Source organism: Diorhabda carinulata, chromosome X (genome assembly GCF_026250575.1).
Source record: "Diorhabda carinulata isolate Delta chromosome X, icDioCari1.1, whole genome shotgun sequence".
Classification (NCBI taxonomy): Eukaryota; Metazoa; Arthropoda; class Insecta; order Coleoptera; family Chrysomelidae; genus Diorhabda; species Diorhabda carinulata.
The window spans coordinates 56,074,129-56,089,218 of NC_079472.1; the positions used below are offsets into that span (position 1 = coordinate 56,074,129).

The 15,090-nt window shown below is 32.8% G+C and overlaps 1 protein-coding gene across 6 annotated transcripts in view; it reads left to right on the forward strand.

Moving 5' to 3' along the window:
* The window catches only part of LOC130900762 (transcription factor Sox-18-like), a 133,229-nt gene that overhangs the window by 94,994 nt on the left and 23,145 nt on the right, over nt 1-15,090 (forward strand). For all 6 annotated transcript variants that reach the window (XM_057811623.1, XM_057811627.1, XM_057811625.1 and 3 more), the window contains 2 exons: nt 10,270-10,348; nt 13,078-13,502. In XM_057811623.1, the coding sequence (XP_057667606.1) occupies nt 10,270-10,348; nt 13,078-13,502 (504 nt within the window). The remainder of the gene's footprint in view (nt 1-10,269; nt 10,349-13,077; nt 13,503-15,090) is intronic.

A 15,090-nucleotide genomic window follows, 5' to 3' on the forward strand; every position in this document is an offset into this window, starting at 1 on the left:
CTATATATTAATATATTTTTGAAATCTACGTAAAATTGTAGTATACGTTTGTCTAAAAACATACTTTTTGAACAAATTCATGTATACTTTCCCATACCTAGACCTCTTCGTTATCCAGATATTAAATGTTTTTTGTACATTTCTAGAGATGCGGGTGTGTTCTAAATTTTATTTATTTCTTTAACTTCTTATTTCTTAGACCTTTTGATAAGTCTATGTCTTGATTTCAGGTCTCTTCTATTTTAAAATTAGTTTTTTTTAAAATAATTTTTGAAAGATAGATAAAATTGACGTTGCGACTTTTCTTCAAGTCTTTATGAAAATATTATTTATTCGTTGACTAATGACAGTTAAATAAGTGTCATTTATTACAAAGCATACTAAAAGTATACATAAAAAATGAAAATTTGCTAAAAAATACAATAATAATTCAAAACCTCAAATATCTTGGAAACGACTAAAAGTTGGATTAGAATTAGTAAATACTATTTGTTTTGATTTTTTTACAGACCTTATAATTTAGACCTCACCTGCATCTCTAAAAAGTTATAGAAAACATTTAATATCTGGATAACGGTGAGGTTTGGGTATAGGAAAATATAAATTAATTTGCCTTATTTTTTACCCCTAAATGCATTAAAATAGAAAAAATCGGGTGGTTCTATTTAAAATAATAAACAAATTTGATATTCATGAAACTTTGAACACTTTTTATACACACCCTGTATGAAATGAAAAATTTTCCAACATAGATTCAAATACGTCTAATATTGCTAAAAGCAATCGAACAGAATCCATTTTCATATCTTTGAGGGTATTCTAATTTATAAGGGTTTGAAAAGGTTAGGTTAACATTTTTCGAAAAAGTATAGACAAAATTATTATAAAATTTTGCGTAAATTTCGATATCATCTTTGCCCGCAATCCGCAATAGTTTGAGGACATATTTGATTGAAAATTCGTTTTAATCTGTCAACGACGTCTATTCTAATAAATAATAATATTTAATTCCGGAAATGCTGCATACTGATTTTGCTATATACTAATTATTACCTATTACTATTACCTATATACAGAGTGATTCATCAAGAATGTCCAATCTTTGAACTGTAGAAGCCGCGTATGTAATTAAAAATAATAGACAAGGATTATTTGATATTAAGAGATCTTTACGAAAGCGGATCACGAAGTGTATTGAAGTAAATGGTGGGTATTTTAAGCATTTGCTTGTTTTTTATTTTTGTTTACAAATTTGTTATTGTTACATATTTAAGGAATAATAAAATTTTTTTATGAAATAATTGAAATTTATTGAACTTTTTAGAAGCAAATAACTCGATAACCGATTGAGTTACACGAATCAAAAAAGAGTAACTTTTTTTTGTAGAATTTAACGCTTTTTAATATTTTTTTATTATTTCAGTTGTAAGATTAGCCCAAAAAAAGTTTACTTTGATTTAATTAGCACAAACAAGTGTAACTAGCGCCCTCTATATGCGATGTTAAATTAGATTGTAAATTATGATTCCTCATGCCAAAAAACGTAAAACTGTCAATTTTCAAAGAGAAATTGTGAAAACAAAAAATTAATGCGAAAGTCAAAATTTAAATTTAAACTTTGAACACCCCGTATCTCGGAAACTAGCAGTATTTGCATGAGGCATGTTGAGCAGAATCATCATATTCTGAGGTCTAGAATTTACAGTTCAGAGATTGGACATTCTTAATGAATCACCCTGCATAATTTTGTTACACATTGTGGTTTTCTTTTGTATATTGAAATTTTATTTTATTTGTATTTTCATTTAGTTATTTTTATGTTTGTTTTTTTAATTTTTATTTCTGTCTACAAATTGTAACAATTTTTTGAAATTAAAGCATTTCTCTCTCACTCTATTATCTGGTTATCGAATTGATTGAAATGCGAATGAATGATAATGGTTTTTTGGATTTTAATCGAATTTGAATCTTTTGAATCCATTCGGAAACAAGTATTTCTTGAGAATTTCATCATATCTATTTCTAAATATATAGCTTGTTTCACTTTAATTTTAGAACCGATATCAAAAGTATATGTGGAAACATATTGGGCTCTTCTTATAGTATACGTAACTAAATATAACGTACTATTTTTGTCTACATAATTCACCATTTCAATATTCATTTATTGAAGCTAATAAACCATTAGTCAATATTTGAACAACGCACACTTACATTGTGCTTCTCCCCTGTTTTATCCATATGAAATTAGATATTTGGATCAATACACGAACTTTTGTAGCTCACCATTCTGAAACTTGTTACTTGGTATTAGATTACGACAGTTGATCCTATTAAATTCCATTGTTTCAATTGAAACTGTATGAAAAATTTTCCAATATAACTTGAATATGTCTAAATAATAATTTTTTCGTAATGATTTGTTTTGATTTAAGGTTTCTTTTCATTAAAAATCAGTTTAAAATAACAGGTAAAAATTTGACGTTGCGACCTACTTCTGTATTTAAGTAAAAGTAAAGCAAAAAATTAGATAAAATAATAATTTTTCGATCAGTGATGCTATAGCAACAGTCAATAAGTCGGGAGACTGACGCATAGATGGCGCTGCTATTGTCAAATCCATATAACGTTTATGAATTACCAACTTTCAAAAGACTATGTGTTAAATTTCATGATATTTCGATTAGCCAGAAAAAAGCGACAGCCATTTAAGTAGAACTACTTTTGTTATTTTAAACAGTGGATTCAAAACAATTCCATGTGTTAATTTATCATTGCTTTTTGATGTAAAAATACAATACAAGCTCAGAAATAGCTTCATAGGTATTACCTGGACACTGCTTCATCGAAAAGAACCATTTTTTATTGGTTTGCTGAGTTGAAACGTGCTCGGACAGACATGATGGTGGACATGCTGGTCGTCTGATTGAAGAGGTTACTCCAGAAAATATCAAAAAAGTCTACAAATTGATTATATCTAATCATAAATTGAAATAGTGTGAGATAGATAAGCCCGTAAAGATATCAGAAGGCCGTGTGGTTACAATTATGCATGAACATTTGACCATGAGAAAACTTTTTTCAAAGTAAGTGCCGCGTTTACTCACAGTCGATGAAAAATAACAACGTGTTGATGATTCAGAGCAGTATTTGGCAGTAATAAATCAGATTATTTGCATCGATTTGTAACAATGGATTCATCACTTCACTTCGTAATTAAAACGATCATCATTTGAGTGGACTGCTGCCGGTGAACCCTGTCCGAAGCGTACAGGCACCGCAATCAGCTGGGATGATCATGGCTTCAGTATTTTGGGATCCGCATGGAAAATCAAGGTAAAACGGTCTCATATGTCGAAGAAAAAATTACTGTTTCCCCAAGACAATGCATCGATTTACAAGTCGATGGCAACGATGGTTAAATTGAACGAATTGCTCCCTCATCCACCGAATAATTCAGATCTGGCCCCCAGAGACTACTGGCTATTCGCTGATCTCAAAAAAATGTTTGCCAGTGGGAAATTAAGCTCAAATGAAGAAGCAATTGCTGAAACTGAAGCCGACTTTGAGGTAAGAGACGAATCCTTCTACAAACACGGCACCGAGAAGTTAGAGAAGCGTTGGAATGATTGTATTGCTCTTGAAGGAGATTACTGTGCTGATGAATATTTTTCACATTCAATATGCACAAATGGGAGTGCTCAAAAAGCTTTTTATCTACGATCACTATTAAAATGAACCATTTAAAAACTCATATAAATATGTGATATTACATATTATACTTAAGTCTAAAAACGAGCGAAAAAGAAAAATGCTTTTTAAATGGGATAAACATTATAACAGTTTTTTTATTTGTATATTTATCAAGTTACCTTAGATAATTTTGTATTGTGTGTCCTGTAAAAGGTCCTGTAATTGTAATAATTTTGTACTGATATTAAGAAGTGTGAAACGTCATCGACATTTTGCAAAATATTTTCCAAATTTTGAATGATGAAATACTAATTGAATCTGATTGTTTTCTTCGGGAAATTGTGGAAATTCGTGCAATTTAAATTGCTAGCGCTTGTCGACGTCAGGAATTATCCGATCTGCTAACAGATGACGTTGAGAAAACCGAAAATATTCTAATAATAAATACCAGAGAGAGCAAAAACAAATTTTCAAATAGGTTTACTGTAATTGATAATATACTTCGCCAAGTTTCCTAGATATTTACAGAAAAATGTGTCTTTTTTTCGACCTTCAGACGTAGAAAATATTTATTCAACCCCAAGGACTACACAATTAAACGACACGGCGGGTAGAAATCTTCTACCGTCGCATCATATCGGAAATTCTCTCAACAATAAAAAAGAGACGGATGAAAAAAAAATTAACGTCGAAAACCAAGAATTTGAATATATGCCCAGAGCAGAAACTTGTGCACTGGAGGAACCAGAGTCCAAATCGCAAATCGATTTTCTCGGTACTGAGGCGCTTTCAACCTCAAAAATGGAAACTATAAAGTCACAATTTCAGAGTAGCAAGGGTACCGTGGAAGAAAAAAATACCAAATGTAATGATTAATAATATAAACAATTGTCCATATTTCACTGTACGTATTAATTTGAGTAATTGAATTCAGTTTTTATGCTAGATTATCTAACTCAAGTTGTCAAATTTTGTCACAAATATATGTTTATAGTTCTATTTTCAACAAGTATTTTATTTAATTATTGTATGATCCTCGTAAGTGAAGCAACGAGTGCGCAAAAGTATCACATCACGCACTTGTATCATGAATAACTATTATCGAATTATATCATATTCGCATGATAAATATAATGATTTAACATAAACATGTTCCGGTAATGTAACATTCGTAATAATGCCAAATACGAACACCAAATTTTACTTTCCTGTATCTCAAAAACCTGAAATAATCATGGGAGGCTTATTAAACCACGATATTTGAGCCGTACAGCCAAACATCTCATGTATTATTGGATCGACTGGTATACAATTGAATTCTACGGGAACCCAAATATGGAAGGTGTCCTAAAAAATTATTAAAATATGCATCAATTTATTATTTCTTAGACGTTTTGATATAATAATTTTTCTAAATGTTCTTGATTTCAGGTCTCTTCCGTTTCAAAATTAGTTTTATCAAAGTATAATATTTTGATAAAGACTTAAAGAAAAGTTGAAACGTCAAATCTATCTCTTAAAAATTATTAAAAAAAAACTAATTTTGGAACAGAAGAGATCTAAAATCAAGAACATAAATATATTGGTTTTGGGTCGAATTCAGAAACCAAAAAGATTTTGTATTTCTACAATGATTTTGAACACATTTGCTCTTTATATTTAGTCATCACATTCCTAGATCCACTCTATTTCATCTTAGGAATAAATCTCTATCAATCACACAAACTCGTTGAAACTGAATATGTTGTTGCTGTTGCTATTTAATTGAATAATCTCATATCTTTCAATATCTATTTCCTTGTATCTGATGATGAACGACTATATCAAGAAACATATGTGTTTCTTTAATTTTTTATTTATTAGACTTTTTGATATGTTTATGTTTCTAAATCTTCTTGATTTCAGGTTTCTTCTGTTTCAAAATTAGTTTTTTTTAATAATTTTTGAAGATAGATAAAAATTGACGTTTCGATTTTTGTTTAAGGAAAGTCGAAACGTCAATTTCAAAAATTATTTAAAAAAGTAATTTTGAAACAGAAGAGAACTAAAATCAAGAACATTTAGAAACATAAACATATGTGTATAAAATGTATTAAGAAAAGGTTGAAAAGTGAAGATTTTTTCTTGTAGTTTACAATCAAATGAAATTTATATCGCTAGAGTGGTTACGAGTCAAAGACTCGCCCTTTATTATATTGATTTGGAATTAGTTCGAATTTTTGGCAATCATTTGAACAAAACGAAAATCAATGTGAACTTTTTCCACTTTTTTGCTCTTTCTTAAGTATGATTCCCTTCTATCTACCCATGTACAAGAACAAAATATCCGCCACGAGGAAGAAAGTTCCATTCATCATAAATTTTCGCTTCATGCACAAAAAATACTTTTGTAATACCAGATGCTGTAATAAAACTATCATATACTAGTTGTTATTTTGCATAACAAATCTACCAGATCCATAAATCATCCTATGCATTTATTCTTTCATTAATTTCAATACATTTTAAGCCAGCGTTTCCCAACCTTTTTTGGCCCGCGGACCAGTACATTTGTTAAAAAAATTGCGAACCAGTGATGTTTCGTTTAACAATAAATTAAAGACACACCCAGGCCAGAACACAATTTACAAGCCGCTTAAGTTTCTGTTGCCGATAGAGTCTGTCGGCCAGTGTCTTCGCGCTTGCCTCGCACGTGCCGGTAGCCCGGCCCGCCGTGATCGCTTTCGCTTTCTACATAATGCAACAAATGGGCAACTTGTATGAAAAATATTCTTTGCGTTCGTTACTTCCAACTTATGAGAATTTCGGGAATTTGTCTTCAGTGTAACCAAAGGTATAGCTGAGATATATCTGAGAAGCATACCTAGCATGAGACCTATCTTAGTAATCAAGTGGTTTGCGAAATACGATTGGTGACTAGTCTTCTGACCCGATGCTATATTCACCTATACTAGACTATTCCGAATGCCGCTAGAGTGTGTAGGAGAAAGGAATTGTAGGCCACGACCTTCCTTGGTTAGTGACGTTTGACGTCAAAAAAGCCATCATTAAGTACATATAGGTATTTAAAAGGGTTATGAGGTAAGCAGATTTACGAAGATATGCTTAATACCCTTGGTGATCAATTTCCTTCGTATGCGACCGTGAAAAATTGGACTGCAAGCTTCAAAAGAGGTAAATTTGCCATTGAAGATGATGACCGATCAGGAAGGCCAGTTTCTGTGTCAGTCCCCGAATATATCGATGCAGTTCATGACATGGTTTTATCAGACCTTCGAATTGGGCTAAAACGGATATCTGAGGTACTGAATATTTTATAATAACGCGCTCATCATATAGTTCACGTCAATTTCGACATAAGAAAAATTGCTACAAAATGGATCACCAAATGTTCGAATGTTCACCAAAAACGTGCAAGGGTAGAAGAATCGCGTTCGATCTGTGCTCGATTTGAAAACGATGTAGACTTCTTAAACCGAATTGTTACTGTGGATGAGACTTTGTACATTTCGACGATCCAGAAATAGAGCAACAAACGATGGAATGGCGACACTCTGGTTCTCCAAGACCTAAGAAGTTTCGTGTCCAAAAATCTGCTGGAAATATTGTTGCTTTAGTTTTTTGGGATTACCATAGAGTAATCATGATTGATTTTTGGAAAAGGATAGAACAATAACTGGAGATTACTATTCGACATTGCAGAGCACTTTACAGGAAAAAATTGAAGAGAAAAGACGCGGTAAGCTATCCAAAGTTGTTTTGTTTTTGCAGGACAACGCCCCTGCACACAAATCTCCTGTTGCCATGCAAAAAATTCGTGATTTAAGGTTTGAATTACTAGAACACCCCCCTTTATTTACCAGATTTGGCCCCGTCCGACTATCATCTCTTTCTTCGGTAGAAAAAAAGTTTAAAAGGTCGTAAATTTTCTTCCAACGAGGTGGTAATGAACACTGTGGAGATTTGGTTTGCAGAGCAAGGAGAAACATTTTTTTTGAACGTTCTAGAGACGTTGCAGGTTCGCTGTAATAAATGTATCCAATTATGAGGAGAATATGTTAAGCAATAAAATATTTTGACATTGAAATTTTGTTTGGTTCTATAGTAGGCTAAGAATTTCTCAATATATCCTGGTAAATCACTTATGAGAGCTTCAAACAGATAGACAAGCGTTACTGTTTTCCAATTAATGCTAGAATCTGGAAACTAAGGATTCTGATTAACTTTTCCAGGGATATCTGTTTTTAGTAGTTCTGCTCAGTGTCAAAACCAAGAACTATGAATTTTTTAACACAATAACTTACTTAGTTTCTTGTTGAAAGACGGAACTAATAGACATTCGAAAAAAACTATGAGAATAATCTGATAATAGGAAAATAAACATCATTGAAGCAGAAATCACGATGTCAGTGGGCGGAGAAAAATCTAGCTTCCATTGATTTTTAAAATCAAATTCTATTTGAAATATATAAATGGTAAGCAATCTATGATGGATCAAGTACTATGAATAAAAGGTAATTATAAATCTCGAAAGAATGATAAATTACTGAAACGTTTCCAGTTTAAATCTACCTATTTATTTCCATTCATCGGAAATGATTTCCTCTTTTCCTTAATAATAATAATCTGGATTGAATTGGCGTGAAGCACTGAATCGTAAAACACAGTTGTATGAGGAATTTAATATACATTTAATTGCCGTTACCAATTTCGGCAACTTGTTGCTTTCTAAAAAGGACGAAGCTAAGCGATTCACGCTCTCTCAAACTGAAATGGAATGCTTGAAAGGCAGGTTCGGATCCAAAAGGTGAAACTGAAATTATCATTAGTTATTATATCTTCACGCTTTTCAACTACACAAATAATACGCTTTGATGAGTATTTTAGATAATCTAAACTGGAAAATTAATTGAAAATGAGGTGGAAGCATCTATAGAAAAAGTTAAGCCAAAATAACACAATGCAACAAAGTAAAATTTTTCCTCTTACACTGAATACACAAGTACGATAATTATATTAACACGAAACATGTTCATGCTTCAGATAGTTGTGTCTGTATCATGATAACACCTGCTCATCGAGTGGACGCGTTTTTAGAATGAATAACGATACAAGTTCACGTTTCAAGAAAGTTTCTTTTGGTTCGACGTATCTGCGTACGAAACTATGTTTATCGAATTTCAACAACAAGTTTTAAAATCGCCGCTACCAAATCGTTCGACGTACCAGAAATTCATAAAAATGGGCTCTGTTGCCGACGCGCCGCGTTCTGGGAGACGATATCTGTGATAACTAATGAAAATGTGGAAATAGTGGCGCTGGCGTTACTGGATCAGCCGAATCTGAGGTGTGGCTATCGGAAGAAGTTCAAATTTCCGATAGTTCTTTACTACGTATGTTGAAATGCATGCATTATACGTCCGCGTCTCCTCCACGGTAGTACCTCTGATTCACTCAGGATGATTCGCAGTTCCAGCATTCCATTTTGGGATCGGATGAAGCAACCTTCTAGTTCTAGCTATACGGTCAATCAGCATAACTTCATGTACTAGAACGACCAAAATACTTATGTGGTCATTGAAGAACAATTAAACCTGAATGATGTGTGTAGGCAGGTATCCATTCGTGGGTACTTTTTTGAAGGTCGCGTGATGGGTAAAAGTTATCAGGAAATGCTCTAAGATTTACGTGAGCAAATGGACAACGGGATAACATTCGCAAATATCCGTCATTTCATGCTTCGCCGCACTATGCGTAATGTCTACGGGAGTACCTTAATGTTGATTTTGGAGAATGGATAAGCAGTCTAGGAGTGGCCCACACGATTATGTGACCTTATATGTTGTGATTTCTACTTTGGTTTCTTCTTGAGGATCGCGTTTTTGTCTGACTTATGGCTATTTATGCCGACGTCTATAGATAATCTCATTTTAATGTCGACCCTATCATTTCATATTTACATTTGACCAAATTTAAATTTCTGACGAGGTCATTTGGTTCTCATTGGCAAATCATATATGTTTCTGAATGCTTTTTATCTATAAACCTCTTCGCTTTTGTAAAACTTGATGAAATTGATGAATTAGAAAATCTTGTTTGGAGAATGTGATAGCAGCATTAACACTGATGATACTTTACCATAATTCAAGAATTGTTTTAACAATTTTTTCACAACATTTGCTTGAAAGAAGATATATAGCATCCTAGGAGATACATTTTCGAACATCACATGTCTTGGTTCTTGGTGTTTCCACTTCTTGGAGTAAATTGACCACACATAACAAGATAGACGAATTAACACAAACACACTGTATTTTTATGATTTGGAATTAATTTAAATGTTTTTATCACTTTTCTTCTCATCAATACTAGGTGTACTACGGTGTCTTATAATTTAAACATTAACATCACATATACTGATTAAAATCACAATTATTACTGATTTCTGAACTTAATAACGCACCATTGTGGTGAAGTCGAATGATGCCTGGTAATAAAATATTTTATAGAAATGATATTTCAAAAATTGATTTCTTACAAGTTATTTCATATTTAAATAAATTCCTTTTGTTACAGGCTAATCCCTTAAGTCAACTTCAACAACAAACGGAGATGTGGCATAATTATTCAGATGATTTGAGGCCGAGATCATCAGGTAATGAGTAAGAACAATCTTTGTTTGATCTTCAATATATTCTCCACAAAAAATCTTATACACTTGGTAATGATTTTATCGAATCACTACTTAAGCACGTTGAAATCTTCATTCAGCTTGGATGTCAATTTTTTTCGGCTGTACCAACGTTTTCAGATTCATCGAATGCTATAAAAACACTACAAATCTTACCTAATTCACATTGTATGATGAGAAGTCAACACTATGAGAAAACAGCGATGTTCTGGTAGTTTTTACCACATTGCGGTCTGGTATCTATATAATCAAAAACTGGATACACATACTCATATCCCGATACTTTGGGACGTAAAAACTTTTTCTTTATACCGTGATCGAAAGTACGTGCTTTCGTGAGGGAACGAAGGTATGTACTTTCAACAGGGGTATGATGAAAAATCGTATACACTACACGAGCCAAAAATTGAAATATCGATAATGCGCGTCATGATATAGAACCGAAAATGCTATTTTCAATCGGTATAGTGTAATATAATATATTTCATATTCATTTGGTTGAAATACTTTTACTTTGCCTAGATAAAATTGTCGTGTTAAGCAGAAATATGACCAACTGAAAATTATCAACATTCATTACTTCATTGTCTAATTGCTTCAGTGCCTTTTTATAGTAACGTATTTTCCGGGATATGATGTCAACCAATCATTAAAGGCAACAGAGCTATAAGCTTTTGGTCTGTAATATGTGCGAGGTGTGTAGTGGAAACGATGTAGTACGAGATAGTTCCACAAGTACCTGGGCTGACCTAGAGATGGTGGTAGTTGCTTAAAAAAAAAGCACTGTTTTAGAAAAAAGACAATCTATACAGCATATGTTTCAAGCGCGAAAATGCCACGTTGCTTAGTATTTTTGTGGCAGCCATTAAAAGTGAAAGTTTCCAATAAATTTCTAAACATAGAAAAATTGATTATTGTTATGTGATACAATACTTTTATTTGAAAGGTCTTACCCCAACCAATATAAAAGCTGAACCAGATTCATCTCTGGGTGAGACTGCTCCTTCGCTATCAACAGTAAAATATTAAGTGGCAGAGTTTAAAAGAGGCCATACGACCTGCGAAGACTAGTATTGATGAATTGAGGTGTCGACTCCAGAAAGGTTAAAGAAAATTCACAAAGCGGTACTGGATGTGTGCGCAAGATGGACGCCGCGTTTGCTCACAATGGAACAAAAATAGAATATTTTTTCATCGAGTGTTTGGCTATGTTTCACAAGAATAAAGCCGAATATTTGGGCTGTTTCATAACCAAAGATAAAATGTGGGTCCATCACTTTACATCCGAAACAAGAGAACAATCAAAGCAATCGACTGGAAAGGGAGAACTGGCTCCAAAGAAGACAAAAACCGTTTTATCTGTAGGCAAGGTCATAATGTTGGCTTTATGGGATGATATTACAACGTTTGAGCGAATAAACCATGCAAAAAACGGCTGCATTTGGCTAAGAAGAAAGTGTTGTTTCATCAAGACAACCCACCAGCTCACAAATCCGTTATTGCAATAGTCAAAATTACTGAATGAAAGTTTGAATTGCCTCGTCATGCACCATATTCGCTAGATTCACCTCCTAGTCAAAAATTGATGTCAGCTATTTTGAGGAGCTTGACGATGCTTATTATTAAAAGGGTATCGAACTTATTGAACATTGAACATCGCTGGGAGCTAGGGAGTTAAATAAAGATTACTTTGAAAAATAAATAAATTTATCTCCAAAATTTCTTTACGTTCAGAATTAGCTAAGGGCTCAATATTTTACAATGCAAAAAATGCACAATCACTTGCCAATTGAAATCAAATCGATGTAATCCTTTTCCGCGTTCCGCAATAATTTGACGGCATCTTTACTAGAAAGTACCTTCTACTCTGTAAATGACTTCTATTCTAATAATAATATTTAATGCTGGACAGGCTGCATTTTGGTTTAATTTTGCTATGGACTATACTAATTATTACCTATAATTTTGTTACTCATTGTGGTTTTCTTATATATATTGAAATTTTATTTTATTTGTATCTTTATTTAGTTATGTTTATGTTTGTTTTTTAGTTTTTACAAGTTGTTCTCTACAAATTATAACAATTTTTTTACAATAAAGCATTTCTCTCTAATCTTTCCAAAGAATATTTCAGTTTTTATTTATATATTCGTCAATGCAATGTTCCATCTTAACTACAAAACTTCTTTCCGATATTCGTTCCGACATGTTCATGCACAAAACGTCCGGAATTGCATTTTTCACATTATTTTCATCGATATTTATTCGGTTCGTCTTTGTTTTGCAATTTAGCACCATCTAGATAACAAAATATGTATAAAGTACCTCCATGAATTGAAAATCAAATTATTCATCTTGTTGAATGTACCCCACGTATTTGTGGTTGAATACACTCATGTCAATAAGAACCAATTTTATCGAATTATGGATATAAACACAATAGAGAAGGTGCATCAAAGGTCAAAGGTTTGCTTCAAAGTCTTGATTCTCAAGAAAAACTATTACAAAGCCTGCTTTGGTTCATCAATGCCATATAAGTGGAATTCCGAATCGAATGTGGCTTATCATCAGATGCAACTTCCCACATTTTCCTTGGTTTTTCAAATCTGTAGGGATAGTATCACAATAATCAGCAGTAGGAGAAGTATTATTTAATGAGGACCATCTCATTGTTAATCGAACAAATTTTTTAGGTAATCCTTTCATGATGCCGGATATGCAAGCACCTTATCATCATCAACCCTCGCCCCCACTCAGCATACCTAGTCCGATGCTAATAGAAAAACATCGTCGAACACCAGTCCACCCGATTCACATCAATCCCATTTCGATGCCGATGACTCCTCCCCATAACTCGATAATGTCCATGACACCACCGCATTCCAACGAAAACGTTCCGCCTGACGAATCGATGCATTTGAAAGATAAAGTTCTGCATGACAATTTCGGGCAACTCGAATCAAAACATACCATAGAACCGTCTCAACCTCTAATGGAGAACAACGTTCAACAACAAAACGAATTTAGTAGTAACATTTATGAACCAAACGTCGGTTTTAATAATAGCCAAAATCATCTCCAGCACATGGAAAAAGCGGAAGAAATGAAAATGAAAAAGGTTTGTATAGTTTAATATAAAGATAAGTTCAAAAAATTCAATATATCTGGAAAGAAATGTTTATAATACAGCTGTGGGCAGAATTTTTACTGGAAATGATTATGGGTTTTGTTTAATAGAATCAATAAATATTCCATCTTTCACGTTACCAGGTACTTTCTTTGCAAGTTCTTCTATTGGATACTTTCCTTGACTCTGAAGTGCTGTTAATCATCATCATCAAGTTAATAAAAAATTCCATGGATATTCACAAAAGCGTTTTTACAAACTCGGTATTTTCCCGATGAATTTCACATTTTATACACATATGAACCATTTTTAGTTGGATTGTATGACTGCAGCTTTCTGCGTCGTCTTTGCTTCACCTTACAAGTAAAAATTATTGCTTACAAGTGACTGTCTTAATATTATTTCCTTGGGCTCTAAAGCTCTTGAAAATCATGTTTCTTGTTTATAAACATATTTTTAGTGTGGCACTCTAAATTACACCTATTAAAATGTTAATGAAAACAACGACTACGTATTATATCTCAAAAAATACGTTAAAAATTCAAAATTACAAAAGTAAGGCAAATAAGACAAGAGAAATTTTTGAAAATGAGATCTATCAACCCTTAAAAAACCCTATCGCTTAAATTCCACATTAATTTTGCTTTATATAATTGATTATCTGAGATTTTTTATACATAAATAAAGTTTCAAACCAATAATAACTTACTTGTAATATTCCCTTTGTTTTATTCCAGTAACTTCTCGCTTTTTCAACTTTTATCAGATTTTCCACCAATAAGAGATTTTTTAATGATTCTGGAACGATATTAACATATCTGGAACATCAATATATCTGGAACATATTAACAAAAAATATAAGGCTGGCAACTAAGTACTTTCGCTTTTTACTGATAGAAAGCGTTGCTTTATTTTTTGAATAACTTATGTTTATGCTGTATTTTGCCGTTTGTCACGTGAGACTTAAACAAAAGTGAAACCGATCCTTTCTTAAAAAAAATCACCACTGCTGATGAAAAATGGGTCTTGTACAGTAACATAGTTCGAATTATGGAGCAGACACAGTGAACCAGCACAAACCACATCGAAAGCTGAAAAACAACAAAAAAGCTCATGTTGTCAGTTTGGAGGGGTTAAAAAGGTGTTTTATTTTTTAAGCTGCTTTCAAAAAAAACAAACGATCAATTCTGATGTTTACTCTCGACAATTAATGAAACTGGACAAAGCAATCCAAGCAAGAATTGTTAGATCGGAAAGGTTTAGTGATCCACTATGATAATGCAACGTCTCACATATCTTTGGCAACTCGTGAGAAATTATTGGAGCTTGGCTGGGAAGTCATGCCACATCCCTCATACAGCCCTGATCTGGCACCATGTGATTACTATTTATTTCGAAAATTGCAGAATTCTTTGAATGTTCAAAATTTCACAAATGACGATGACCTTCAATCGCACAAGATGGCAAAAGGTCATTTATTTTATACTACAAAACCGAAATTACTTTGTCGCCAACCGCCAATAAAATGTTGCCATATTCTGTGATCGATAACTGATGTGGCAGTTTGAACAAAATTAAC